Source organism: Echiichthys vipera (genome assembly GCF_963691815.1).
Source record: "Echiichthys vipera genome assembly, chromosome: 15".
Taxonomy (NCBI): domain Eukaryota; kingdom Metazoa; phylum Chordata; class Actinopteri; order Perciformes; family Trachinidae; genus Echiichthys; species Echiichthys vipera.
In genome coordinates, this window is record NC_139840.1 from 15,405,738 (window position 1) to 15,433,132 (window position 27,395).

Below are 27,395 nucleotides of genomic sequence, written 5' to 3' on the forward strand. Positions count from 1 at the left end.
GTTTGATTCAGACATTTAATAGCACACCAACAAACTTGAAGTAAATGTACCATAAGAAAACTTATTAAGCACAATTCAGGTGCCAACTCTGCAACAATGTCGCTCTTAAAACATAATCCATCTCCACAACCTTCCTCTGCCCAAAGGGTAGAAATCAATGGACTTTGGTATTCACAAACACCATCCGAGTAATGAGTCTCTCAGTCAATAAACAGTCTTGGGTTAACTGACCGCGTGTCATAATCCAGACTGGCATGTAAGTCATTTCTTGTATCTGTGTGTTTTGATTCCAATGGAGGACATGAACGCAAACACAGATTATGACTAATTATTTTGCCAGATAGTTATCAAAGTCAATTTTAGACCCATTTTCATAACTATACATACGCCTCAGATAAGTATTTCTGTGCTTAATTTGGTTAGCTGTGTAAATATAAAATGTTAGCCAAAGAAGTGTAAATGCATTGTATCCATTCAAAGCTATGTATCAGCTTGTTCAATCAGTCTGTGAAGCTAACACTAGCTAACGTTAGCTCAACAGCCAAAGAAAGAGGAGACATGGTCAGTAGGATCACTTGTTCTCAGACTGTGGTACATGTACCAGTGGGATACGCAAGCTCTCTCTAGTGCTATGCAGAAGAATCTCTGAAATATTTTTAAGAAATGTAAAAAATAAAATAATTTAAATATACTGTATATAATGATATCAAAATTACTACACACATTACACATGCAAATACTTAAACTATGAGATCACTGATATGTGATTTAAACTAAAGTTTGCCTTTCATCTAAAATTTTTGTTTCGATATCAGTCTGCTGCATAGTCATGTTCATGAACGTAGCGCACACATGCATCCGTGACTTGTAACGAGCTAAACTGTGGTAGAAAGACTGTAAGCGGAGGTAAAATGAATGGTTAAAAAACGCTGCAATGGTGACTCCAACCGTTGTTTAGAGCAATCAAACACAAAACAAAGTTAAGTCTAAAATACTATGTCTAACATCAATTCTCATACAATTTTTATATTTTTGTAGCATTCACTTCGTGTACAGTTTTCACATTGTTCTTCATTGCTGCCCCTGGGCAGTGACCCTACAGAAAAGTAATACTGGGCCCATCTGACCCACTGAATCAAAACCTTGGCAGTCACTGCAAATGAAGCACAACAGAGCAATTAATCCATTGTTCCTTTATGGCTGTTAAAGGTTTTACTACAATGTGAAAGGATGATACCGCTGTATGCTGTATTTGGATTGTGATTTGCCCTGTAGTTACTGGAAACAGTCACTTCACGTGATCATTATTGCAATATCCAGGTTTTCTGGTATTCATGGAGAGATTTTGGCAATAATGTATATAGCAGCTAACACTCAAGGTTTAACTGTGCCTAACTCTCCATCAGTGAGTGCATCACAGCCCCATACTATAGTCCCAGAGAGCCTTTTCTCTTGTCCTGAATCTTAAGCACTGGGGCTCAACTTTCAGATACAGATCCGAGTGCGAGCGTGATGTAGTTGGCTCAATCTGCGATTCACCGGTGCAATCAGGAGATGGAGAGTGATGATTGGATTATCACTGGGACTGATGAAGGTGGATGACCTGTTTATGTTTTCCTTTATTGGCCATCTCTACTCCATCTCCATTGCCAGTCGAATTGACCTGGCAAGCCTGCATTAAATTCACTTATATCTTTTTGCAATTAAAGTAATGATTTTAATCAGGTTTGTTCATCTATCGTAGAGATAAGAGAGATTTAAACTCACTTTGTTGTGCTAATGAGCACAATTCTTTTTTTATTCTTGTGAGGGCAGGGCAGTATTAATTACCTCATCTGGGCAGAGCTGTGGAGCACATGCAGTGCTCTATGTTCTCCCGCCACGCTCTCTACCGTACTTAAATAACACGCCTGAGGAGGAATTGGGTTTGAAACACTGAGGTTAAAGGTATAATTAAATTCAGACTCAATTTTGGCATGTCCAGCAGTCTGAGAATGAAATTAGGAAGAGGGCAGGTAACCATAAGCTCAGGAGAATATCAGACATTCTACTGCCTGTTTGACTCCATAATGTCTCTTTGATGTGTGTTTGAATTGAAGAAACAGTGATCAAAATGGTGAGGAGAGTCATTATTAAGCAATGAATAGCTCTTCTGTTTCTGGGTTTCTATAATTACAACTATGATGTGGTTTAATTAATCCCATTTCGATTTGTCCTCCATTCAAAATTATAAAATGATCTATTATTTAATAGATATTTAATGTATATTTGCAATTGTATACAAATTAATGTTATTTTTCCCAAATTCCTGGAAAATGACAGAAAAAGTAAAGACAAATTGTATTTCATGAACCTTTTTTGTATTTTCTTTTTGCTGGAACTAATTTGCTGCACCCGGCGCTAAAGGCAAGTTAAGAGCTTTGTAATGCGGTTAAACTTGCCCCCCTTTATTAGTAGTATTAGACATTAAGGTTATTCTGTAGTCAAGCAATCAATAAGTCCACCAACATGAAATTATGATCCCATCGCAAGATGGTCTCAAGTTAGTTTTAAGATGCGTGAATGGTACACAAAAGAGTGCTTCAGTCTAACCTTATTAAAACCCTGTAAAACCCTGTACCTCCGAATTGATGGTAACAATTTGTATTAACTATTTAGGACATGGTTGGGGTCAGAGACAATTTCTTAGAAATGTCATGAAAATGTATTTCTAACGTCTATTTCTGTTTTGCAATCCTAGCAATGGACATGCCAGCTGAGTTGACAGCTCTCAACATCACTCCACAAGGAGCCCTGCTGAGGTGGAATCCACCCGTTTCCAGTGTCGATAACTACGTGCTGACCCTCACACACAACCAGGGTGAGTTATCCAAACTGTCATTTAGAGGCTTTCGTTAATTTGCTATTTGTTTTTTTTTTACATGAATGAATAGATGAATGGGTTGGTTAAAGGAGCTGTCCTCGGCATTCAGAACATTGATACAGCAGCAAACTATTTTTTTCTAAGCAAAGATATACTGGCGTATTTGCGCCCTGAGCAGAGAATAAAGTCACTCACCCTCTGTGTTTGTTGTAATCCAAGTTTATCTGTTCGTTCTGATAGCCAGTCCGGCCGTACATGCATGTTAGTGGCTTGTGGTTCAGTATCAGACAAAGAGGGCTGTGACAAACCGTCAGTATTTGACGAGCTGGGAAGAGTCTGTGACAGCCATGTGGAGACAATCCCAGACCACTATTTTTAGTACAGCTTCTTTAACCACTGCCAAATGACAATAATTAGTCTAATTAAATAATTGGAATAAAATACACTCACCAGCCACTTTATTAGGCATACCTGTGCGTTCCCAGATGCTCTCCTGCATTCCTCTGTTGTAACCAGCGGTTATTTGAGTTACTGTTGCCTTTCTATCAGCCTCGAACCAGTCTGGCCATTCTCTTCTGACCTCTTCGATCAACAAGGCATTTGCGCCCACAGAACTGCAGCTCACTGGATATTTTCTCTTTTTCGGACCATTCTCTGTAAACCCTAGAGATGGTTGTGCGTGAAAATCCCAGTAGATCAGCAGTTCCTGAAATACTCAGACCAGCCCGTCTGGCACAAACAACCATGCCACGTTCAAAGTCACTTAAATCACCTTTCTTCCCCATTCTGATGCTCGCTTTGAACTGCAGAAGATCGTCTTGACCATGTCGACATGCCTAAATGCATTGAGTTGCTGCCATGTGATTGGCTGATTAGAAATTTGCGTTAACGAGCAGTTGGACAGGTGTACCTAATAAAGTGGCCGGTGAGTGTAAAACACCCTTTTCTCTTCAATGCCTCAATTTTTGCAAATAGTGGAATATCTGATAATTTGTATGAGCACTATAGCAGTACATTGTATTTCCCACTAGCTTATTTTGCCGTTGCTCACATTTATAGATCAGTTATAGATCTGTTTTTATTGATGCTGTTGTCTGTATGCATCTATGTTTGTGTTCCATGAAAACCTTTGAAACCTTAGTTATGAAAGGCACTGGTAAATATTTACTTACCAACGTGTTACTGTGAACAGCTCTCTGCACAATGACACTGGAATCTTATAGAGGCATGACTGAAGTAAGGTCAGACTGCAGAGTCAGAGAATAATGAGCACATTTGTTTGCGGTAACTCAGGTGCTGGTGGGTGGTGATGTGTCAGGGACCATCAAGGTTTTTTTTCAAAGAGTGTGATCAGTGTGATCCTTTGAGGCAATATGGATCCATTTGTCTTGCTTTCAAAGCAGTTAATTCTGCTTGGTTGAACTAACTTGACACAAACATTGCAGTTTTTACACAGCATATGTTTCCAATGCACCCCATGGATTTACTGTCTGACAGCCATATCCAGATAAGTAAAAGATAGCCATATTGCTCGGCCCCTCGGTGTCAGTTTATAATTTGCTCTCTGAACCATGTGGATGACTGCCAAGTTACAGTCGGTATTCAAGCCACAAAAAAGCTACTTGACATACACAGTGAGAGTGCTGAAAAATGAAAGTATAAAAAGTTTCATAGGAATTATTTTTTTTTAAATCACCCACTGTTGTCAGTCTTTAGCTTTTGCAAATATATTTTCTTAACTCACCAGTCAAATGTTTAACGGCCCTTGAGCACAAAAAAAAACATTATTTTCTCTCCTGACTTTTATAAACCGGCTAGAAAAATGTTATGGGGAGCATACAGTATTTCTCATTTGCACATGACCCCGCTGACTAAGCCATGCCTGAACATGGGGTTATCCAGAGGAATCTGTATTACTCAGCTCTCGAATAATGTGTACGTTACACCCTGATGGACTGCAGCCAGATCATCATAGATACAGGGACACTATCTATATGCTGAACACATATTTGGAAAGCAGCCCCAGCCAGGGTATAGAGAAGCTCAGTGTTAAGTTGTGGACAAGTTCCCTTCAGTGTCAGTGTAAGGTCAGTAAATCACATATTTCATCAGGCATTGTCCTGCAGTCCAAAAAACATTTTTATTTGCACCTTGGAACACCAACCATCAAAATCAAATCCAACAAAATCCAAAGTATCATGATTTCAGTGAAACTTCATATGAAATAGATTAAAAATGAAGAAAAATTAACATTGCATACTAAAAGGTTAAAAAAAAAATCCACTGTAAGGGGAATATTGGCAAGTAGATGCAGCTCCTATCACTATGTGGGTGAAATGCTGATACCACAGCAGCTATATTAAATGTATTTCTAGTCAATCCAAAGTCTTGTTCCGGCTGCACAATTGTTTTCTTAATCAGCATGTTACAACCAGATGTTGAAGATCAAGATGATTGGCAACTGAATGGTAATTTATTTTTATTCACCTCATTTGAATTTGTTAGGTAGAGGAATTAGTCATGAAAATACCTTAAATGGATTCTTAGAATATGCAATTTGAAAGATAAGTGATGAAGTGATGAGTAAGTTTTCTAAGTCCTGCATTTCAGTTGTATTTTAGAGCGAAAAGACATGTGTAGTGTGCGTCATTTTTGTCCCAGAGTTGTCCTCAAAAGTATATTTAGTGTAGAAATCCTTCGACTTGAAAGAGGACCCCAAAAATAGCCAAACAGTGCAGGCTTTGATATTTAGATCAGCCTTTTTCCCAAAGCTTAAGATCTCTTCTCAGTTCAATGTCATCTATTTAGACTGAACTGAAACAGCAGATGTGTGGTAACCATATAAACCTTGTGTGTTTTCCAGTGACAGCTGATACTTTCCTCGTGGAAGGCAACAAGCAGGAGCACCAGCTGTCCAACCTTAAACCAAGCACCACCTACTCTGTAGCCCTCTACGCCACCAAAGGACCCCTCACCAGCGGCACCGTCATCACCAACCTCCAAACACGTATGCACTCATTTTTTTAAGCCAGTCTCTGTACAGGGGGCGGCGCATGATTCAGTACTTAGCAGCGTCGCTTCACAGCAGGACGCTTCTCCGCTTTTGATTTAGATTTTGTCTGCATTTATATACTTTAACCTAAATGAACTATATTCAGGTAAAGCAGTATTATGGGCATTGTATGATTACCAACTAAATCTATATAACTTTAACTGAAAGTCAGTGCATGGCTGGCATGGTCAGAGGATGCCAGGCTGGTATTGCTGCAAGTCTAAGTGTTATTAATTCCCCTAGACAAAACAACAAATCGTCACTCTAGTACTACCTTTGCCGTGACAACATCACAACAGAAAGGAAGGTAATATTTCTTTTGATTAGAATTCCCTAGCAGTAGCTGCAGAGTGAGAGTGTGTTTATCTGAGAGCGTTGCTGCTCGTTCCAGACGATGGGTCTAATTGCAGCTGTTTGAGACTTTGCACTTTTAGTCTATTTCAGGGGATAAACATAGCTTGTGGTATCTCCCGTTTTTTGATAGCACATGTTTGCGATATAGTTCACAGTATACTGTAACTGTACATGGCCATGACCATGACATGGTTTTGTGTCCAACTTTACAATAAGCAGCTTGTAATGTTTCATCCACTTCATGGCCAAACAAGACTTCACATATTCAAAGTACTGCCACTACCAGTGTCTTGTTACCTTGTTTATCCACATAAAGTTGGATACATATCAACCACTGTTGTCAGACTTTAGCCTTTGAAAAGATATTTTTACCAGTCATGTATTGTATAACAACCATTGAGCGGAAATATAATTTTCTCTCCTGACTTTTATAAACTGGCGGTAGAAAATGTTATGGGGAGCTTGGTTGTTTTACAGCACAACTTTTTGTACACAGTGTGCCCTTTATCTGTATATAACACTCTTTGCAGTCACATGTGTCACAGGGGTCAGCACTGTGCTGGTCAAAGACACAAACTTTCATCAGGATTAAACTTGTGAACTCAACTTTTGCCTGCTTCACCTCCAGGTGACCCACCTCTTCAATTATATTCACCTTTATCCGCAGCTCCATCAAGAGTAAAGTTAGGGCTGACGGAATTGTTCAAGTTTAGCTGAGTTGCAGCTCTGTAAACTTTTTTTTCCCTCTGGAGTCCTTGCAGGAAAAAAAAAACAACTAAAAACTTTTCAGTCAGCAGAGGAGTTCATATCCCCCAAGGAGTACCAGAGCTACCTGTCCTCCACTGCAGCAGAGACGAACTGCTTGTAATAGAAACAAACTCCGACAATGTATGAGAGCAGGACTGTAGAGACTTCAAAACATAAATGGGCCTCAGGAAAAGCAGGTATACCAAGAACCATGTCAGTGCTGTACATGCATATAGTAACTCAAAACAAGGGATCTTGGCAGTATAGGGTGATACTAATTTGGAAACAGATGCTCTGCCTTGTACGCCATGTACCTCAGCTTCTCCAGAGAACAAAAACAACACACATTTGTACCACGGTTAGACTCACTCATATAAAACAATTTAGGAAATGTCTTTGATGTAGGAAGCACCATGGAGTAAGGACAAGGATTTTGTTTTGTTTTGAATACCGTGTCTTATATAATCAAGCGAAGGGGTTGCATGTTTGACTGTGTTGCTCTGCTTTTCTGAGTGAAATAGACTAAATTTATTCAGGAGTAGTAGATCAGGAGCTTGTTTGTGTTCTTCTCATGAATATATATAAAAAATGGTATTTATTTCACTAAGGAACTAAAATTAAATAAAGGATCAATGAGGATTAATCCTGACATTAAATAAGTGCTCCTCTTTAGCAAATATCACATTTATTAACACGGTTTCAAAAGCACATCCATGCTGTAAAGGCACAGTGCTACTATATGTGAACACACCAAAAAAGTCTTTGCCCCTTGCAGAAACCATGATGACATGTCTCACCAGGGGGCGCCTTAGTCAACCCCAACCTTACAGGCAACTTATAGTGTTTTTAATTAAAGTACTTAATTGAAATCTTCAAGTCTGTTTCTGTTCCACTCACACGGCTTGTTTTTTATCATGCTGTTACGCTTCAGTGGAAAATGTCACATTGTGAACAGGCTGGGAGAGAAGATGAGTCCATTGATTAGTTTGGCCATCGTCACCGTCTCCATATGTCTGCTGCTCTCTTTCTGTCTGCATCCTGAGTTAGAAATGACGTACTTTGGAAGGAAAAAAGAACAGCGAGAGAAAAAGTCTATCCCTCCTGTTTGATCATTCAAGTCTATACCTTTATAGAGCTTATTTTTAATAGCAAGTGTGTTGCAGACATTTTAAAATTAAATAGTAAAAATTAAAGCATTATAGTCTTATTAATACTCAAAACAGGCAAGTGCTTTAGCTCTTCCAGTAGTGTGGTGTTACTGAGACTGATAATAAGGTTAGAAATATTGGTTGAAAGACAAAAATATTCCAGAGAGCCAAGTACTATCAATTGTAAATTGTCTCCATATGTGTTTGTTTACAGTTTTATACCTCTGCATTTCTATTTCTATTGCTGTTTCCCAAATCGTGCAGTGCAGTGAGTGTGAAGCTTTTCCAAAAACTCTTCTGACCCCCAAAAATCCTTGTGATCCTCTTTTTACAATAACAAAGCAAATCTATTTGTTACCGCTCCGTTGGGCTGTTGTGACTCAATTTTCCAGTTTGAATTTAGTCCCGCCTCTTCCGCCATGTAGACAAAATGGTGCCGATTGAGTGCATTGAGTGTCCAGCGATCCAAACCCAACAGTTTGCCCGTTTTTGAGTACGCAACAGAAGAAATGCAGTACACTGCATTTAACCGACATCCAGCGTGAATGCAGTCCCACCCTCAAAAAAGCCAGTTTGAGGGTGGAAGTACGAGATTTTAGACACAGCATATATTTTTTTACGACAGTATAGAAGTTTGCATCGCCCTGGTTCACTCAATTTTTCAGTTACATTTTGAATTATTACAGAGAATAATCTTTGTGGCAAACAAAAGTTTATGATACTTACACATTTGGTTCAGCTAGTTAGGCCAAAAGCTAAATACACCACAGTCGCACTATCACTAGCTTCCAGGAGATTTTGCGTGTTTTCCGTGATGACGTTTGATAACCTCTGTAGTCTTATCACTTGTTAGTACCCACCTTTATTAAGAAAGAGGTAGAGGAAAAAGCAATGCGTCTGCCTCATGTTGAAATATGGTCAAGACTGCCTCAGCGATTCAGTTCTTTGGGGGGGGGGGGGTTCTTTGTTGATTCCCAAGCCTCTTAACCATAGCTGAGAGTAGTTTTGTGGTCTAGCCTCCGTGCCTAAAGAGTTCAACACAGAGTAAAACAGCTTGGCTCCCCATCGTCTGATAGTAAAGCTTTAGGGCTGGAAAATGACGGATTTCGCTACGGGTATCTCAATAAGCCTGTAGGCTGCAGCAACGGGTCTTTTTCCCCTCAAATGTGTCTGAGCCTACTTGCTGAGAAGTGCTTGGCAAGTTTTTGAACAGCAGAAAACCTTGCTACAGGCGGCTTCACTGGCTGATAGTGGCTCATCAAGTACTGAGAGTGCTGATATTACAGAAACATCATCTTGATTCTGCAGGCAATTGAGGCATTTTTGACGGTTTAATGTACTTTTAAGAACTTGTATAATTACCATATGGTAAAATTCTTTGAAATCGTGCTATAATATTAAAAAAATATTCATTTTATGTAACATTTATAATATTAAGTATGTTGTATATAGTTTAAATTATGTTTTATTTCTATTTAACTACCTTGGCCCATATTCCCAAAACTTAAGGCTAAAGGTAGCTCCCAACTGGCGTGTCAGTCCTAATTTAAGGACTCCAAAATTTTTGGTCTAAGAGTGTTTTACAAAGCGTTTAATGCTAAAATCAGCTCCTTAATATGTAAAAAGTTATATAAGTAGTCAAGAGGACTCTTTAGTCACTTAGAGAACATCACAAAAGATCCTTGAATGGCGCCACCGGTATTCCGCCTCAAAACCGAGTCAACATTTTAGAGTCACTTTAGGGGGGCTGCCGGTGGCACAGTGGTTAGAGCAGTCAATGATTTGGACTGGAAGCCCACTCTGCAGTGACCAAACCTCTCATCAGCAGAAAGAATGAAAAGGCGAGACTTGCCTTTGCTGAGGAGCATGTTGGAGCAGAACTGGTCCAGAGTGACTTCAGTGATGAGAGCAAATTAAATTATTATTTAATTATCAAGTTATTGTTTGAGGGATGTTTTCTGCAGCAGGTGTTGGGCCTCTTGTACAGCTACATGGCAGGGTGAATGCAAATGTTTATGTGAACCTCCTTCAGCAACATGCAATACCTTCACTGCAAATGTCTCCCAATCAGCCTTCAATTTTCATGCAAGACAATGCCCCCTGTCACACTGCAAAAAAGGGTAAGCAGTTATTTGAAGCTGAGAATATTGAAACAATGATATGGCCAACCTAAAGTCCAAATCTAAACCCCATAGAGAATCTCTGGAAAATCCTCTGCTACAAAGTAATGGCTAAGAAACCCACTACAGTTACCAAACTGTGGAAGAGACTGCAAGAAGAAAAGACCAAGAACAGTGTGAGAAACGAGTGATGTCCTTTTGGGTGCAGATGTGCTGAATTCATTCAAAGCAAAGGGCCTCTACACTTCCTATTCATTTTTTAATCCTATAGCCCTAAGAGAACATTGTTGAAATCTTCTCTTCTGACACAATGGATACATCTCTCATCTCATCTCATCTTCATCCGCTTATCCGGGGTCGGGTCGCGGGGGCAGCAGCTTTAGCAGGAGACCCCAAACTTCCCTTTCCCGGGCCACATTAACCAGCTCTAACTGGGGGATCCCAAGGCGTTCCCAGGCCAGCGTGGAGATATAATCTCTCCACCTAGTCCTGGGTCTTCCCCGAGGCCTCCTCCCAGCTGGATGTGCCTGGAACACCTCCCTAGGGAGGCGTCCAGGGGGCATCCTTACCAGATGCCCAAACCACCTCAACTGGCTCCTTTCAACGATAAGGAGCAGCGGCTCTACTCCGAGTTCCTCAAGGATGGCTGACCTTCTCACCCTATCTCTAAGGGAGACTCCAGCCACCCTCCTGAGAAACCCCATTTCAGCCGCTTGTACCCGCGACCTCGTTCTTTCGGTCATGACCCAGCTTTCATGACCATAGGTGAGGGTAGGAACAAAGATTGACCGGTAGATCGAGAGCTTTGCCTTTCGGCTCTGCTCTCTTTTCGTCACAACGGTGCGGTAGAGCGACAGCAACACCGCCCCCGCTGCTCAGATTCTCCGGCCAAACTCACGCTCCATCATCCCCTCACTCGTGAACATGATCGTGAGGTACTTGAACTCCTTCACTTGGGGTAAGGACTCATTCCCTACCTGGAGTAAGCAATCCACCGGTTTCCTGCTGAGAGCCATGGCCTCAGATTTAGAGGTGCTGATCTTCATCCCAGCCGTTTTACACTCGGCTGCAAACCGATCCAGTGAGTGCTGAAGTTCACTGACCGACGATGCCAGCAGGAGCACATCATCTGCAAAAAGCAGAGACGAGATCCTCAGCCCACAAAACTGCAACCCCTCCCCACCACGACTACGCCTCGATATCATGTCCATGAAAATCACAAACAGGATTGGATACTGTTCTCTAATTTGGCTCACTGCTTTTTTCACATAATTTAAAAAAAAAACATGCTAGTACAGCAGACGTATAGCCACAGCGGATATTCTATCAAATTCTGGACAATGAAAAATAACAATATTTCAGAATGAATCATGTATTTAGAGTTTTCTCTCATTTTGATCTCCACTGTAGATGTGTGTTAGTCTGACAGTCAAGATGTAGCACACTGATAATAGCTGATCACGATACAGGAAACATCATTACAGGAGGACTTAACCAAAACAACACATCAAGTTAAAGCATCCAACCAGTCTCGGAGCATCCTATTTAATGAAGAAATTAACATGAACTAGTTCATATTTTTGGAATGGTTAACTTTGTTCAAAAATCAAAATTCTGAACATATTTCATTTGCATCTGTGTGAACTGCACTTTGAGCTAGCTCTTGTCAAGTGTGAACTGGCAAAACACTGATGATAACAAGATGTGACATCATAGCACCATCTGTGAGATTAATCCAAACAGCAGTTGTTTTAATTCAGTAGACTTCATGTAGTCAAAGGAGTTACGGTTCATCATTCAGTCAGAATCATTCACTTGCGGATCGGCACTGCCAGGTGTGATATCCACTCCAGAAGAATTAAAAACTTCCTCTCTCTTGTCTCCCTGCAACAAATCACTGTTTGCCTTCCCATCTGCTGCTCTGTATGTGTTTATTTTATCCCTTTCGTATTGTTTACACTGCGTGTTAATGAGACTTTAGATGAAGTCAAGCCAATTCATCTCAATTTCATTGTTCTAACTTCCGCGTCTGAAGACGGAGCTTCAGAGCTGCCAGGAACTCAGACTACACCTGCTCACCTGCTTTGGCACGCTCCATTTTAGGTTTAATTGGAGGGAGAGCATGAGAGAAAACAGGGCAAGCAGACGGATTAAATTGGTGAATAAAGAGAAAGACAGAATAAAGAGAGGGATTGCAGGCAGTCCATTTTTATGAAACCCTCCTGCCTTCTCTCATCTATCCCCAACGCGCACATAACACAGCGAGTGTTCATCAAGCCTAGGGGAAAAAACACACACACACACACACACACACACACACACACACACACAAAAAGATACTCTCTTAACTCTCTTACACATGGAGTTAGAATGGCAGCTTGTCAGATAAGGATTAAAGGAGCAGGACAAAGGATAGAAAGGCAAGAAGAGCAGAGAAAGAAACACAAGCATGAAATGGAGATAAGAAGGAGAGGAAGACCCCAGATTGATGTGGGAATAGGAGGAAACAGACAAAAGAGGAGGAGGAGGAAACACAGAAGTGAGTTACAGACGAGGTCAGTAAAGACGTGAAGGTGCAGAAAATTGGCACATCATCACATACTTTAGCACAATCCACAATGTGCTGTGTTCATCTCAAAGCGCACTACTCAACCTCTCACTCTTTGTTCCCTCTTTTTTACTCCCCACCCTCTCTGTCCTTCCCTCTAAATCCCCCTGTCACACAATGTAGATCTGCCTATCACTGTCTCCAAGAGAAGGCACCCTGCTTCTTTCAGGCGGGTACATGCTGTTAATTACGGAGCAGTCATTGATCTTTCCATTTGTGCACACAGACAAGGATTTAAACAAGAAAGGGGTGTGTTTGCAGAGTTGTGAGGTCTGGGTTTAATTTAGGGTCAGGTGTTTAGCTAAAAATTGAGTAGAAGTCCTCAGGAGAAGTCAGAAATTCCGGCTCTTTATGAAAACATAAGTTAGTTTAGAGGAAAGAAAGACGTCAGAAGAACAAACAGAGGGAATCACGATCACAATGTCAACTGTGACATTGGAGTGCACAGCACACAAAGTGCAGCGTCAACACCCCCCCTTAAACGGAGGGTTGTTGGGTGACTAGCTGATGATGTGCTCCAGAGCCATGATGTAACCCTAGGAAACGCATTTAACAAATAGAAGGTCATCTATTTTCTATCATGCACTATAATGAGGTTACAGCATGTAAATGATTTTGCTACCATGTCGGAAGATTAGATATTGACTCAAAAGGGCTGATGTAAGGTGGGGAAACTGAGGTGAGTCTCCTTCTGATGTGGTTATGGTATAAAGGCAGGCACTGTAATCAAGCCTTGTTTAAAGCTGTGCAGGAATCGAGAATACACTTGGATGGGATGGGAAGTGATGTAACGTGCAGTAAAACTTGGGTGGGCTTGCTGATCAAGGGCTTGAATGCTTCTGAGGCTGTGATACACTGAAACATGGAAAAATGTCTCACTGCTCTTCTCACTTGATCCTATGAGAATTTAGGATTACTGACATGGATATTTACCCACCTCATGGAATACATTTACAGTCTATGTGCAAGAATGTGCCATTGTTAATCTGTTCAGATTCACCTGTGCTTTCTATTACTTTTAATTGCTTAAAAAGTACAGTATAGCTCTTTTTCCGTAAGGGCTGGACAATATGACAATATCATCAAAATAATATAAAAATGTATATCAAATATATTTTTCGATAACATATTCATCATAATGTTGAAAAAACAGTTGTGTCACTTGGATGGCACTTTATGTTCTGATCTGATAATTAATATAGGTATATATTTTAGGCTTTACCATGTGGTTATTTCATAAAGACTATTTATTGATCGAATAACCAAAATATTGTGATGTAAATCATTATCAAGATATGAAATTACCTATATTGCGATAGACGATTTTGGCCATTTCGCCAAGCCCTACTTCCCATCTTTTTATTTAAAATGAGAAATCTTTCTTTTTTATTTTATCACACTCCATATGTTTTGTTTCCAGCTTTCATCCTTTAGTGAGGACCAAATTACCTAGCCTGTAACACGTGTTCTGGGCCGATACCGATGTTTTGTTGTTGTGTATTTCATTTTTGTTGTTATTTATTCCCATTTTTGTGCCAGGGAAACAAATGACATGACAACGATTATTTAAAAAAAAAAGAATGCTTCAAAGCCTTTTAACACAATATTTAACCAGTGCAAAATTGATGCAACACAGCAGATAAATATCGGTAAATATCATCTTAATTTCAGTTAGGCGAATTGCAGTTAACAAGGCAAATATCGCCCAATGAATCGGCGCATCCCTACGTAATAGTGCACCAAATAAGTCATAAATCCGCAAATAAACAAATTAACAAATAAATATAAACTAAATAAATAAATTAACCATTGAGCCAGGTTTGAGCAACATTTGCTATAAAAATAAATAAATAACAGCCCGCAGTTGTTTTCCATGTTCTAAGAACTGTCAAACATGTATTATTAATTTGCGTACAGTTTACAGATTTATGTCTATACGCTATAAAGGTTGGGAGGTCAGAAAGTATGCCTGTATTTCCTGTCCCTCTCTAAATCTAATAATGGCAAAAAAATACATTAAGAATTACAGAGACAGTCTTTTATCAGATTTGTTAACAGTAAGAAAAATATATAATAACACCAGTCTTCCTTAGAATCTTGATTCATACTGGCAGCATCTTGTGGTTCAAGTGGCAGAAAAATCGACATAAAGAGATCCTTTCAAGATGACCTTTAGCAGAACTGGTATAACATTTGTCTGCTTTATTCACTCTCAGCAACTGAAGTTCTCTTTAGAAGTTGTTGTAGAGCTATTACTGGGTCTGACCAGAGAAAGAAAATCTGATCCAGTCTGCAGAGCAGACAAATCCACCTCAGAAATAGGTTTTCTACTATAGTCTAGACATTTGGACCATGCAGGTGTGCATGGATATTGTGAGTTTGCAAAAATAGATACATGTATGTAAGTATTGCCTTATACTTTTCTCCTGATAGTGAGTCAGCCATAGATTGCCATCAGTAACTATAAAATGATCAAAAGCCTGCAAGTCCTGCCTCTGGGCACCAGACCTTGAGTTCAGTTTGTTGCTATGCAGTATATCAAACATAATGTATTCAATAAAATAATTATGCCCTATTTTGCCCACCTGCACCAGACAGTTCTGTATAAGTCATTCAAGACTAAGGTTGGTGCAATAGCAGTTGTCTTTTGACAACTGAGCACTATAAAACTGAAACAACAACTGACGATGATCCTGTTTTGCAAAAGTGGGAAGAATAGGCAACACCGAAGCAGAAGTATAGTGTGCTGTAGATATAGCAAACTTGAAAACCTTGCTTGTTTTGCACTAAATTGATACTTTTCTCTCTTTCTGGCAGCCATGGATGCACCCTTGAACCTGACAGCTAGTGAAGTGAATCACCGCAGCGCCCTCATCTCCTGGCAACCACCAATCGCAGAAATTGACAACTACATGCTTACCTACAAGTCAACTGACGGCAGCCGTAAAGTACGTAGCACACATAGCTGAACTCCTGTGTCTGTACTATGTCTTGCGCGCACACACACACACACACACACACACACACACACACGATATCCCATAATTTCATGTATGTTAACATTTTATCTGCTGCCAAAATGTCTTTCCTTATCTACCCTCTATCTGCTCAAATCCTGTTGAGAATTCTTGCTGCAGTTGCAAACATGTGAGGAAGATACCGTAAGCTGCACTTTTGTTAATCCACACACCTGAAAATAGAAATGTAATTCTGCAGATATTGAAGGACAGATTTAAACCCTATCTTGGGTTTGTGCAAAGTTCCCAATTTAAGCAACTTACTATAACAATGTTGAACAATATTCAGGAAAATAAAATTAATGCAGAATCACAGCTTTATGACATGCACTTTAAAATACAAATTTTATCTTTCAATCATGTAATCCCTTGATGTGGAGCGTGCAAGGGTTTGGGGACACACAAACTCACAGATTGATACGGAAACACAAGAGAACTGTGCAGTTAAATTGCTTGTCTAATAGAGATATTACTTTATTCTGTCTCTGTAGACAGATTGTTTATTTTGATTAAACTTTTTGATGTGGCTAAGTAAAGCACATTAGTAATAGCTGTGTGGAGGGCCGTTAACCAATAGACTAGAAGCATTTCCCATGATGCTCCCTTTTATTGGTAATTATGTATGTTACACATAAGACCCTAGATGTAACAAAATGCACACAGACCCTCACACTGCCCACCATAGTGTCAGGAAGGAACAGTCAAAAGAACCACACACAAACACACACACACACACACACACACACACACACACACACACCCTTTAATCTGTGGTATGGCTGTGTGCTTGACCATCGGGTGTCACTCATGCACAAAGAAAGCTATAGTAACAATTCAGATTATCCCATTTTTGGGGGGATTGTATTGGGTACAGTGCAAACAAACATTCATTATCATTCATTCATTTTCTTCATACTGGTGATCCCATATTCATATTTTTATAAAACACTGTTTGTTTCTAAAGAAACATTTGTCTTGAAATATTATGGCAATTACATATGAGTGCTAAATCAACATTTTATATGCAGTTTCGGAGACTCTGCACACATTTGCATGTTAAGTCAAACAAATTAACTTTTTCATAATTATTTTTCTCCTACAGCATACATATCTGCATAATACATATGTGCAGCTTACAAGGATCCAAAAGAAAGAAATTAATATTCAATACTGTTTGGTTTCATTTTGGTTTTCCTATTAACAGAAAAATTTTGTTTTCATAGAACTAATGAAATTTGTAATTAATTACTAATTCATTTTAAACCATATTTGTACGAAGCAGTGACTTCACGATGCTATCATAGGCAGATGGTCATACTGACTGTTAACCACACACAAACAACAACACACTTTCTTTACTGCTAATTTGTCCTTATCTACCTTACTCAGCTGCACAGCAACAACTAAAAAAGTGAACTGCAAATGTAAAATCAGTCTGTTTAGCTCTTGTGGACTCTTACTCTTACTCTTTACCACCACTGAAAACAAAAACTCTTGGCCCATAGCTAATCATCAACAGTTTCCAGTCCATGTTTGTGTATGTGTAAGTCTTCAGAGATCCTTTTTTTTCTTTTCTAAATAAAAACGTAACAATACATTTCACAGCTAAAAGGCCTTTCGATTAACTGCTAATGAAGTTTTTTTGTTGTTAATTACGTGCAGTTACCAATTAAATTGGTGCATTAAACAGAATTGTTTCAGAAATAAAAGGCAAAATCTGGAAGATCTTGCCAAACCCAGTTTGTAGAGCTGTTCCAATACAGGTACCAGTTTCAGATATGCCTCTTAAACAGCCTCAAAGCTGGTTTCGGCAAGTATTTGAGTTTATGCACAGATCCATTATCATGTAATTTATTAGCCCCGGATAAACTGATCGATGGACCAATACACAAGCTATCGAATAAAATTATACTGGGACATCTCTATCAAATTCATTTTTCGTTCTTCTCACCACGTTTGATCATTTTGTTTTGGATTTTATTCAAATCTTCATCCACCACATTAGCTGCCTCAAAAACAAGTACCACATTTTGAATTCATATTGTTCAACAAGAAATGAGTCACATCACTCAATCATGTTCAGAGGAAAGATGATTGCTGCAGCGAGGTATTGAAGTACTCACTGCCAGATTCTCCTCTGGTTGTCTCCACTTGAGGTCTGGCTTGGCCGAAAAATAGGCAACGGCGTTACCATGGCAGTAATCTAACCACAGGTTGGTGAGCCACAGCTGTTCAGCCAGCTCCCCCTCTTAGACTTAGACTTAGACTTGGACTTCTCTTTATTGACTCCCGCAAGGAAATTGAATTTCCAGCAGCTTACACAATCACAAGGGAGGTATTAAAAAAAAAATACAGTATAAGATAACTGATAAACTCTTATTCAAGTATATATGAGGTAGATGTAAGAATACAGGTCAAATAAAATTTGGTCTTAACCTCCCGAAATCAATGATCAACTCCTTCATCTTGGAGGTGTTGAGCTGTAGGTGGTTAGTGTGGCACCAGAGAGCAAAGTCCCCCACCAGACTCCAATTCTCCTCCTCTCTGTCACCCCCTGATACATCCCACAGTGCCATCGGCATACTTCTGTATGTGACACAGCTCCGAGTTGTAGCAGAAGTCCGAGGTGTACAGGGTGAAGAGAAGAGGGGCCAGTAGTGTGCCCGGAGGGACTCCAGTGCGGCTGACCACAGTGTCAGACGTGGTGTCCGTCAGCCTGACGTACTGTGGCCTGTCAGTGAGGTATTCTCTGACCCAGTCTATCAGATAGGGGTCCACTCCCATCCTTTTCAGTATAGGGGCTGGATGGTGTTAAAGGCACTGGAGAAGTCCAAGAAGAGAATCCTCGCTGTGCTGCTTCCCTTATCCAGATGGGAGTGGACTCGATGCAGCATGTAGAGAATGCAATCCTCCACACCACAATTTGGCTGGTACATAAACTGCAGGCGTGGAGTGAGTGCCACCGGTCGGAAGTCATTCATCTCGCTGGGCCTGTTCTTCTTGGGAACCGGAACGATGCAGGATGTCTTCCAGAGGGTAGGCACTCTCCCTAGCTGCAGGCTAAGGTTGAAGATCCATTGTAGTGGCTCCCCCAGTTCTGCAGCGCAGGTCTTCCGTATATTACACAGATAATGGACTTTTGTAATTTACACACAGTTGCAGTGAGATTCATTTCTTATCTAATCAACATTTATTTACCAGTTTGTAAATGCACGCATTATTGTTGGTGCCTGGAGTAATCGACCTCCACATTCAATCACACACAAGCATAAATACACATGCTCCGAACATCCAACCACACGCAGACAGTTGAGATTGAGCGTATCAAGGTATGTATTATAAAACAGGGCCTTTTTGCTTGCAATAAAAATCTTATCTTGACCCTGAAATCCTGTTGGGAGTATGTCAGATCCTCAGAGATAGAGAGACACCATTTACCATCTGCTTCCCTGCATAATTCACATAGACACATTGCCTGGAGATGTGTGATATTTTTCCCAAACTGGCTGAATATTTAATTTTTACTTGTTCATATTTAATGTGTATCCAGGGCAAACAGGAACACACATGCATACATGTGTGGACAAGTTGAAGTTTCTGTTCATGAATTGAACGGTCTGCTGGTGGATTTATGTCTCATCTAAGAAACGGATGTCACAGAATACTCAATCAAACATCTTGGCTCCTTAAGACTGGCTCAATGAAAGAAAATTTGTCAAAAACAAAGGGAAGTAACTGTACTGTACCAGCTTGACTTCTTCTTAACCAACAATAGAAATGTTTGTTCTTCTCAGCTGTCTTGGCTGTCTGATAAGAGTCTTTTATCTTGTTCTCTTCTCCTCTTCTTTTATTTCTGCGCATGCATGCCAAACATCCAGCCTATCCCACACTGGAGTACAAAACACCACTGAACAAAACAAAAAGAACATCAGTTACAACATTAAAAATGATAAATAGTTTTCTTTAAACATTTAAATGATATGCAGGGGAAAAATACTTTAAACAATCCCCTTAATTCACATCCCAAATACAGTATTTAAATGCACCTAATATCCTTTATTCAATCCCTCTAAATAATCCTCACCTTTTTGAAATGCCAGTTTGATAACAATGAGAAGAACTCCCGCATGGACAAGACATGTAAGAAAGTTATACAAGTATACAAGGTTGCTACTGTCTTTTATATGTTACCTTTAATATTGTTAATGTCACCCCATCTATTTCTTTTCGATTTAAAACCATAAATGTAGTTTTCTTTATAATGAGAAACAATTTATTTACATTGACTGTCTCGCTTAATGCTGAAATGTTTATTTATTGAGTGATTCAGTCTGCCTGACTTTCATCAGGTCTAAAGATGTTGCCAGTTTAATGTGATATTGTGCAACTGGAACACAAAACAAGATGTTGCGCATTTCCCCAACAACAAAAATAGCTTGAAGGTTTCTTTGTTGCCTCACAAGCCTAAGTCAATGTTTTATGACTTGTGGGGAGTCTAATATACAGTAATTAGTTTTTTACCCTGAGGTTTATACAGAAAACACATTCAATTATTATTTTTATAGAATGCCATTTCTTTATCTAATATATTTTAACATGTATGGAAATTATTCTGGGTCCTGTGTGTGTGTGTGTGTGTGTGTGTGTGTGTGTGTGTGTGTGTGTGTGTGTGTGTGTGTGTGTGTGTGTGTGTGTGTGTGTGTGTGTGTGTGTGTGTGTGTGTGTGTGTGCTAGGAGCTGATCCTGGATGCAGAGGACACATGGATTCGACTGGAAGGACTTGCTGAGATCACGGAGTACACAGTCAAGCTCCAGGCTGCAAGAGGACTTGACACCAGCGCTGTAGTCTCCACTACCTTCACTACAGGTATAGTAAACATACATTGACTAACATGCACACACATAATGTATTTGTGTTCTTTGATTCAGGTCTGGAAGGAGATGTTTTAGGCCAGACAGATCGCCTGATCTCCCCCCCTGTTTTTGCACAGCAATTTCCATTAGAGTCACCATAACAAAGATGCACAATAATGGTCCCTAATGTCAGACACAATTTTCATCTCTCTTCCCTGTAGCATAGTGAGGGAGACTTCCCATTAGGCTGCACCTGCATGGTGGCTGTCTACCATTCTAGAGCTGAACAGGGTGCCCGGTGTGTAATTAGATGCCAAATGTGTCACTCAGACAACGGTTAGGAAGTATCTGGAAGTTGCTAATCACCTGGAATTTATGTGAACATGCCAAAAGTAAATATCAGTAGTTATCATTTTAATCCAGAAGCAGACACACCAGTAAGCTGTGCAGTGAAAGCTGTGCAGGTTTTTGATTTATATTTTTGGCAGCAGATTAAGGGGTAAACACACTATTAGAATATAATCACCTTATAAAGTTGATAAAGTAAACTTGTTTGTACAGCCTACAGACATGGAGCAACATTAACCTTCATTTGGAATCATGTTTCTGGTTGCCTGATGAATGTAAAGTCAATATTTAGTAGATACCAGTATCTGAAATGCCTCTGATACTACCTAAAATGCTGGTATAAGAAACAAATATATGTTAAAGTGGTTTATTTAGTTTTTTTTATGTTATGACTAACACCATAATACACTAGAAAATAAAAGGAAGTTCTATGTCAGGCCAAACAACAATGATAGCAATCATATCACATCCATACCGGGTTAATAGTACACAGCAGTCAAAAAACAATAACATATACAGTATGTTTTTGTTTTACTGGTATCTGATCTGTCCTTGGTATCGAGGGGAGAAAAATATGGTATTAGAACATCTCTATTGCTTACTTTACTTTATGCTCTACTTTCCTGAGAGAAATATCTGCTCCACTATATTCACCAGCTAACTTGGTCTTCCTGACGTTTGGTACCAGGCAGATCAGTATATCTAATATATAAGGTTGCAGGCCATAAATAAAACAATGAGTAAAAAGACTTCAATGCTCGGTGGACTCGAGGGGCAGTGCAATCAGTAAATCATTTTCATCTCAACAAGCGACTCATTTTGCTTTACACATAGGTATTTATAATTACTGCAGCTTTAAAAAATAAATCTTGCCAAATGCCATGTCATTTCCCGATCTATTCAAGCAATCAAAAAAAATTCTCAACCAACTGAAATATTTAACTGAAAAAATGGATAAAACTAGCAAATCATAATTTGTTTTCATTCCTCCTCTGCTTCTCTCCAGGGAGCCGTCTATTTGCAACACCTCAGAATTGTGCCCAACACCTGCTAAATGGAGAGACGCTGAGCGGAGTCTATACCATTTACATCAACAGAGACCCCAGCCAGGGTGTGCAGGTGTACTGTGACATGACTACTGATGAAGGAGGCTGGATTGTAAGTCACCGTGAAGATGACTGTTTTTATTGAACACACATGACTTAAGTGCATACAGTATGTCAGTTAGTTTAAGAGAAAGGACCACATAATGTACTGAATTATTACAGCTATTTTATTCTCAACAGCTGACTTTGACTGACTGATCTTGTCACATCGTCATATATTTTGGTGTTCAGGTATTTCAGCGTCGTCAGAACGGCCTGACAGACTTTTCCAGGAAGTGGAGTGACTATCGGGTGGGCTTTGGAAACCTGGAGGATGAATTCTGGCTTGGTAAGACTCTTAATCTGAGATAATTAATAAAGAAGAAAAGAAATGTGCATTTACAAATACAAGGATTTATGGCAGCCAATCACCATGTTCAGATTTTGATGTCTGGCATAACAACAGCTTCTTTATCCTGTATTTGGATCCCCATTAGCTAACACAAAGTGGTCACTAGTCGTCCTGGGGTACAAACAAAAACAATACGTACAACTATTTAATATCACACAGTATCAATGAAACAAAAAGCAAAACAACCCATATATAAAACTTAGGAAATAAATGAAATGATTCTACACACAAAAGTGCAATAGAAAGCAAAACAGTATCCTTATAACAATTACCAAAACTAAATAAAAACAGCAATAACAAAATAAAATCTATGGGGGATTCATCAACTTTTGTTTTAGTGACTTTTTTTGGGAAAATCCTCTTCTACTTCTTTAGTCAAAACAGTACTCGCAGGAAAATATACATCTGTCCTCCAATCAAATCAAGATAGAGACTGGGGCGTACTGATATTGGTTTAGACGAGTAGGAATATAAGAAAAATTAACAAGTAAGGTCAGGTTTGCTTTCACCCTTCTCAATATACTTAAGCTGCTTTTTATAGGCTGCAGGCATTAAGCCGCAACCTGCTACCCAATTTGTTCAGTTTTGTGCTGGCTGTATTATCTACATGTCGTCTCCATGACTGGAGTGGATCTAATAGGTATGATCAATAGAGGGTAGTAGCTTATACATCTGTATTATGGAGAGGAAAGATGTTTCCAATTTCTTGTGCAGGCAGTATAGCCTTTCGTGCAAGATTTTTTCCTCCGTATGAAGCTAGATTTGACTATTTTTTGCTCATCTTATCTTACAGCACTAGACTTCACCAAGTCTCTGAAAGCTCATCGCTCCCTGAAATTACTTGATAATTGTTTTTAGTGTGGCTCTGATTCAAAGGCAAAACAACAGAACATCCTCTCTTTTTTTGATCGACTGCAGAATCAATTTTTCCCTCCCCCAAAATCTCATTATGAAAAAATGATTATATTTATTAGAAAATGTGCAAATAAGTCATGTTTCTTCTTGTTTTGGTGCAGATGATTAAAGAATATAATATAACATGAATATTTCATTAAGTGAATCCGGACCTTGAAAAGAATGTTTTTTTAACTTTATGATTAGACAAATTTAATAACGCTGGGGGGAAATTTATGGCATAGCATTATCACCACATTATCACAGGGGTAAAGCTGTTACTTTGCAGCTGACACATATTGAATCATAACACAAGATAACTGTGGCATGCTCTAGCCCATTAGTGACTAAGCACACTGTAATAGGTAGAAGCACAAGGAGATTTTACATCTGTTACAAAAGCCAGCAATTAGATTTGTTGCTCCACAGGTTATTTTTAAAGCTGTAGTTTGTGATGTATTTGGTTTAATCGTATAATGATGTCAGCTGTTCTTGTTAATTTTGTACACCACCACAGGGAGGGTGTTCAAAGGTAGATCTTAACACTAAACCACATCTGAAAATTGTGAATAACTTGAGTAATTAGATAGAGATACTATGCAGTTATACATCGGCTTATTAACGGAAGTTAGACATAAAAGACATGAGACATAAAAAGCTCTATTGCAGCAATGATTTTCTTTTAAGTTGTTTCCATAGTCAAACTACGTAATTTGCTCCATAGTTGACTCTTAAACAGATACCTGTGTGCACGCAAGTAAACACACTAACGCACATGCAGCGTTTTTTAAATTGTTTTGGAGTGCATTTTTTGCTGTTTGCTGGCAACTGTTACTGACGAGCCCTGTGCTGTCTAATGTAGCACTCGCTACTACGTATGTTAACATACTATTCAATTACAAGAGGGAGATTGCAGTGTTTTATTCAGTGAGGTCAGTTTGGCTGTGTGTGTGTGTGTGTGTGTGTGTGTGTGTGTGTGTGTGTGTGTGTGTGTGTGTGTGTGTGTGTGTGTGTGTGTGTGTGTGTGTGTGTGTGTGTGTGTGTGTGTGTGGGGGGGGGGGGGGGGGGGGGTATATCTTACATACAACTGGCCAATCAGACAGCATGTATATGCTCAGGGGCCTCTCATGTTGTAATGCTTCATAATTTTTGAAATACCTTGAAAACGTATTTCATTGAAAAATGTATACACATATACACACACACACACACAGACACTATACAGAAGAGAAATCCCTCCTCTGTGTAGACTACCCAGTACAACGTATAGATAGTGAGTCATAAAGTGACAGCAGTGTTTATGACAGAGACCTGAAGGCATCATGTAGCAGCATCCTGGCACAGATTTTCCTCTTGCAGATATATATTGTCTTTGTCCATACAATAAAATCTAAAGACACCAAGGTATTTCTGGTTCAGTGAGTACAACATTTCATCTGACCCATTTCCACTTACACTGAATCAGTAATAATCTTTCCTCTCACCACTTCTGGACATACATACTAGTCGAGGGCACCTCCTTCTGTCTCTAGGGTCTTACTTTACTTTTTCAGTGCCTCTTAGGTTGCACTTCCCTCATCTTTCTTCTGTCCTGCACTGTCCTCTCAGTGCATAAAAGCAGCTTAATGTAACCTCAGGGTGTGGCGCATCAAGAGCTGCTCTTTGCTCCTGTAAAAGCTTCTCCCCATGATGCCAGATTACAGATAACTTGCCAGCAGGGAACACAGCACAGAGTACTGCACAAAATGTCAAGCCTGCTGTATGAAACTGGCATGTAAGTAGGTTGATCTAGTGGTTGTTAGCATGGCACTACAGGGTTTTTTTCCACATAGTAGGGAAAGCACCAGTGTTACTGATAACAGTGGCTCTGTTCAATTCAAGTGTACCGGTAAGTCATGGCAGAGCCAGCATGCACAGCATCAATACCTGAAACATAATTTAAAGTGAAAAAAGGTGATGTTTAGAGGTTATTCATGTACTGAGGGGACATCCTGCGGGGTGGTACGATATCCGAAAGGAGGTGAAGGAAGGTCATGAAGAAAAGGTTGTGCAATACAGCTAATACCATAGCTTCTTCATTTTTAAACACTCCAGTTCCTTTGCCATTTTAAAATAAAAGTCAGCACTGTCAAGACAGTGTGCAATGGCGAGTTTGTGACCAAGGAAAACTGTCCCCCAGTCAAGGGTTTTCAAAGTGTGACAAATTTGAGCCAACTGCATTTACAGGACATTTTGAGTCTTAGTACTGTGTCAAATATTGATAGTGCAATAATAAATCAGGATTTTGTCCTATTATCATTCTTTGTCTTACTTTAATTTGGCGAGTAATCACGCTCTAAGTTTTGGATCCATAACTCCCATACTGCTTTGAGAGATTAAAATACAAAGAGTAATGTTGGCATGGAGGCAGTTGGCTGTAGGCTAGAGCCTGTCCCCAATTTGTTTAGCCTATGTTTGCTTACATTTTTGGAAAATCAACGTTTGCCTAAATAGCTGTTCTATTATTTTAGCTATTATTATTTAGCAGTTATTGTTTGAATTGTGACCGCGGCTATACAAACAATCACCGTATTTTTTTGATACTGAAGAAAAATTCTGAAATAATGATATCCTTGGAAAGTTTAGGTCACTCTGAATCTAAAAATATCTCTCTCAGTTTGCATTTGATCAGATTCCATTGAGTTATAAGGAGTAGCTGAAATAGGCTACCTTAATTGCCTCCACGGGCTGTGTGTGTCACAGCCACTGCTGTGTTGATCAGCGGCCAAATTACAATAACTAACTTCCAGTTGTTCCCAGAACACAGGCATGTGCAGTATTAAATAATGTATTATCCATAGACATTACATCTGCAATCTTACTTGTTACTGGCAAAAACACTAAACACTACTTTTTCTGAAAAGCTATCACTGTCCCAGCACTTCAGAAACTGTATGTTTGTTGCGCTTCGTTTTGTCCGTTGACCATATTTGCTGTGCATGTATTAACCTTTATTTAACCAGAAGTAAAGCCTCCTTGGGATTAAAAATCTTATGTTTCACGAGTGCCCTGGTCAAGACAGGCAGCAGCACAAATTACATGACTTCAGACATAAAACCAGTATATAACAATTTTAAATGGAGACAAAGATCAAATTACAGACCTATAAGAAACATCTACAGCCAGCTGTGATGGCTTCCAAGTCATTTAGAATCACTTTAAATGTCCAATGAAACCATCTCCTGAAGCTGGAGGTTTTGTAACTATTTACAAGCCGAGGGAGCAGCACACTTAAACAATCTTTTTTCCCAGTTCAGTACGTACTTTAGGGACAATTAAAAGGAATTAGTCTTCCCTACTTTGTGTAGGATGTAGAGCTGTAGGTAAGATTTAGCCTTATAAGTAAGAATATGCCAATGGTTGACAAGGCCGACCAGCCACAATCCACATTTTAAGCATTTACAGTGTACGGTGCATTTAAGTGTCCTTAAAATGTATCCTCCATGTAGTTAATGTAGTTAATGGTATTCTACAGATGGTCACTGCAGTTTGAAACCATTTGACCTTCACTCTTCTTTTTACAGACTAGGAGAGCTATTACAGTGAACATTTAGCTAATCACCGCCTCTACACACAGAGCAGCAATATATTGGACAGTATGGAACCATTAACATAGATATTAAATCCACTCAAACAGAAAAAAGAGGCACTTAACTGGTAAGCAGTAAAGAATATGGAAATTAAGCTCTCATTATTATCCGTTACAGTTTGAAAACGGCCGTTTTTATTGCTGCTCTAGGGCAATGTATTCTCCCTTCTCACTGACATCAGCCAGTTTTCATGCTGAACACATTGTCAATTTGATGATGTAATAACAGAGAGAAACCAGTGACTGTGTGTGAATATGTGATCAT

At 39.4% G+C, this 27,395-nt stretch overlaps 1 protein-coding gene across 1 annotated transcript in view; it reads left to right on the top strand.

The window, feature by feature from the left end:
• tnr (tenascin R (restrictin, janusin)) overlaps window positions 1-27,395 on the top strand; it is a gene marked incomplete at its 3' end in the record, with an annotated part of 165,626 nt that overhangs the window by 132,212 nt on the left and 6,019 nt on the right. Inside the window, exons 23-28 of the mRNA XM_083927949.1 lie at window positions 2,741-2,860; window positions 5,727-5,870; window positions 15,710-15,840; window positions 20,644-20,776; window positions 22,118-22,269; window positions 22,449-22,545. Of these exons, the coding sequence (XP_083784075.1) occupies window positions 2,741-2,860; window positions 5,727-5,870; window positions 15,710-15,840; window positions 20,644-20,776; window positions 22,118-22,269; window positions 22,449-22,545 (777 nt within the window). The remainder of the gene's footprint in view (window positions 1-2,740; window positions 2,861-5,726; window positions 5,871-15,709; window positions 15,841-20,643; window positions 20,777-22,117; window positions 22,270-22,448; window positions 22,546-27,395) is intronic.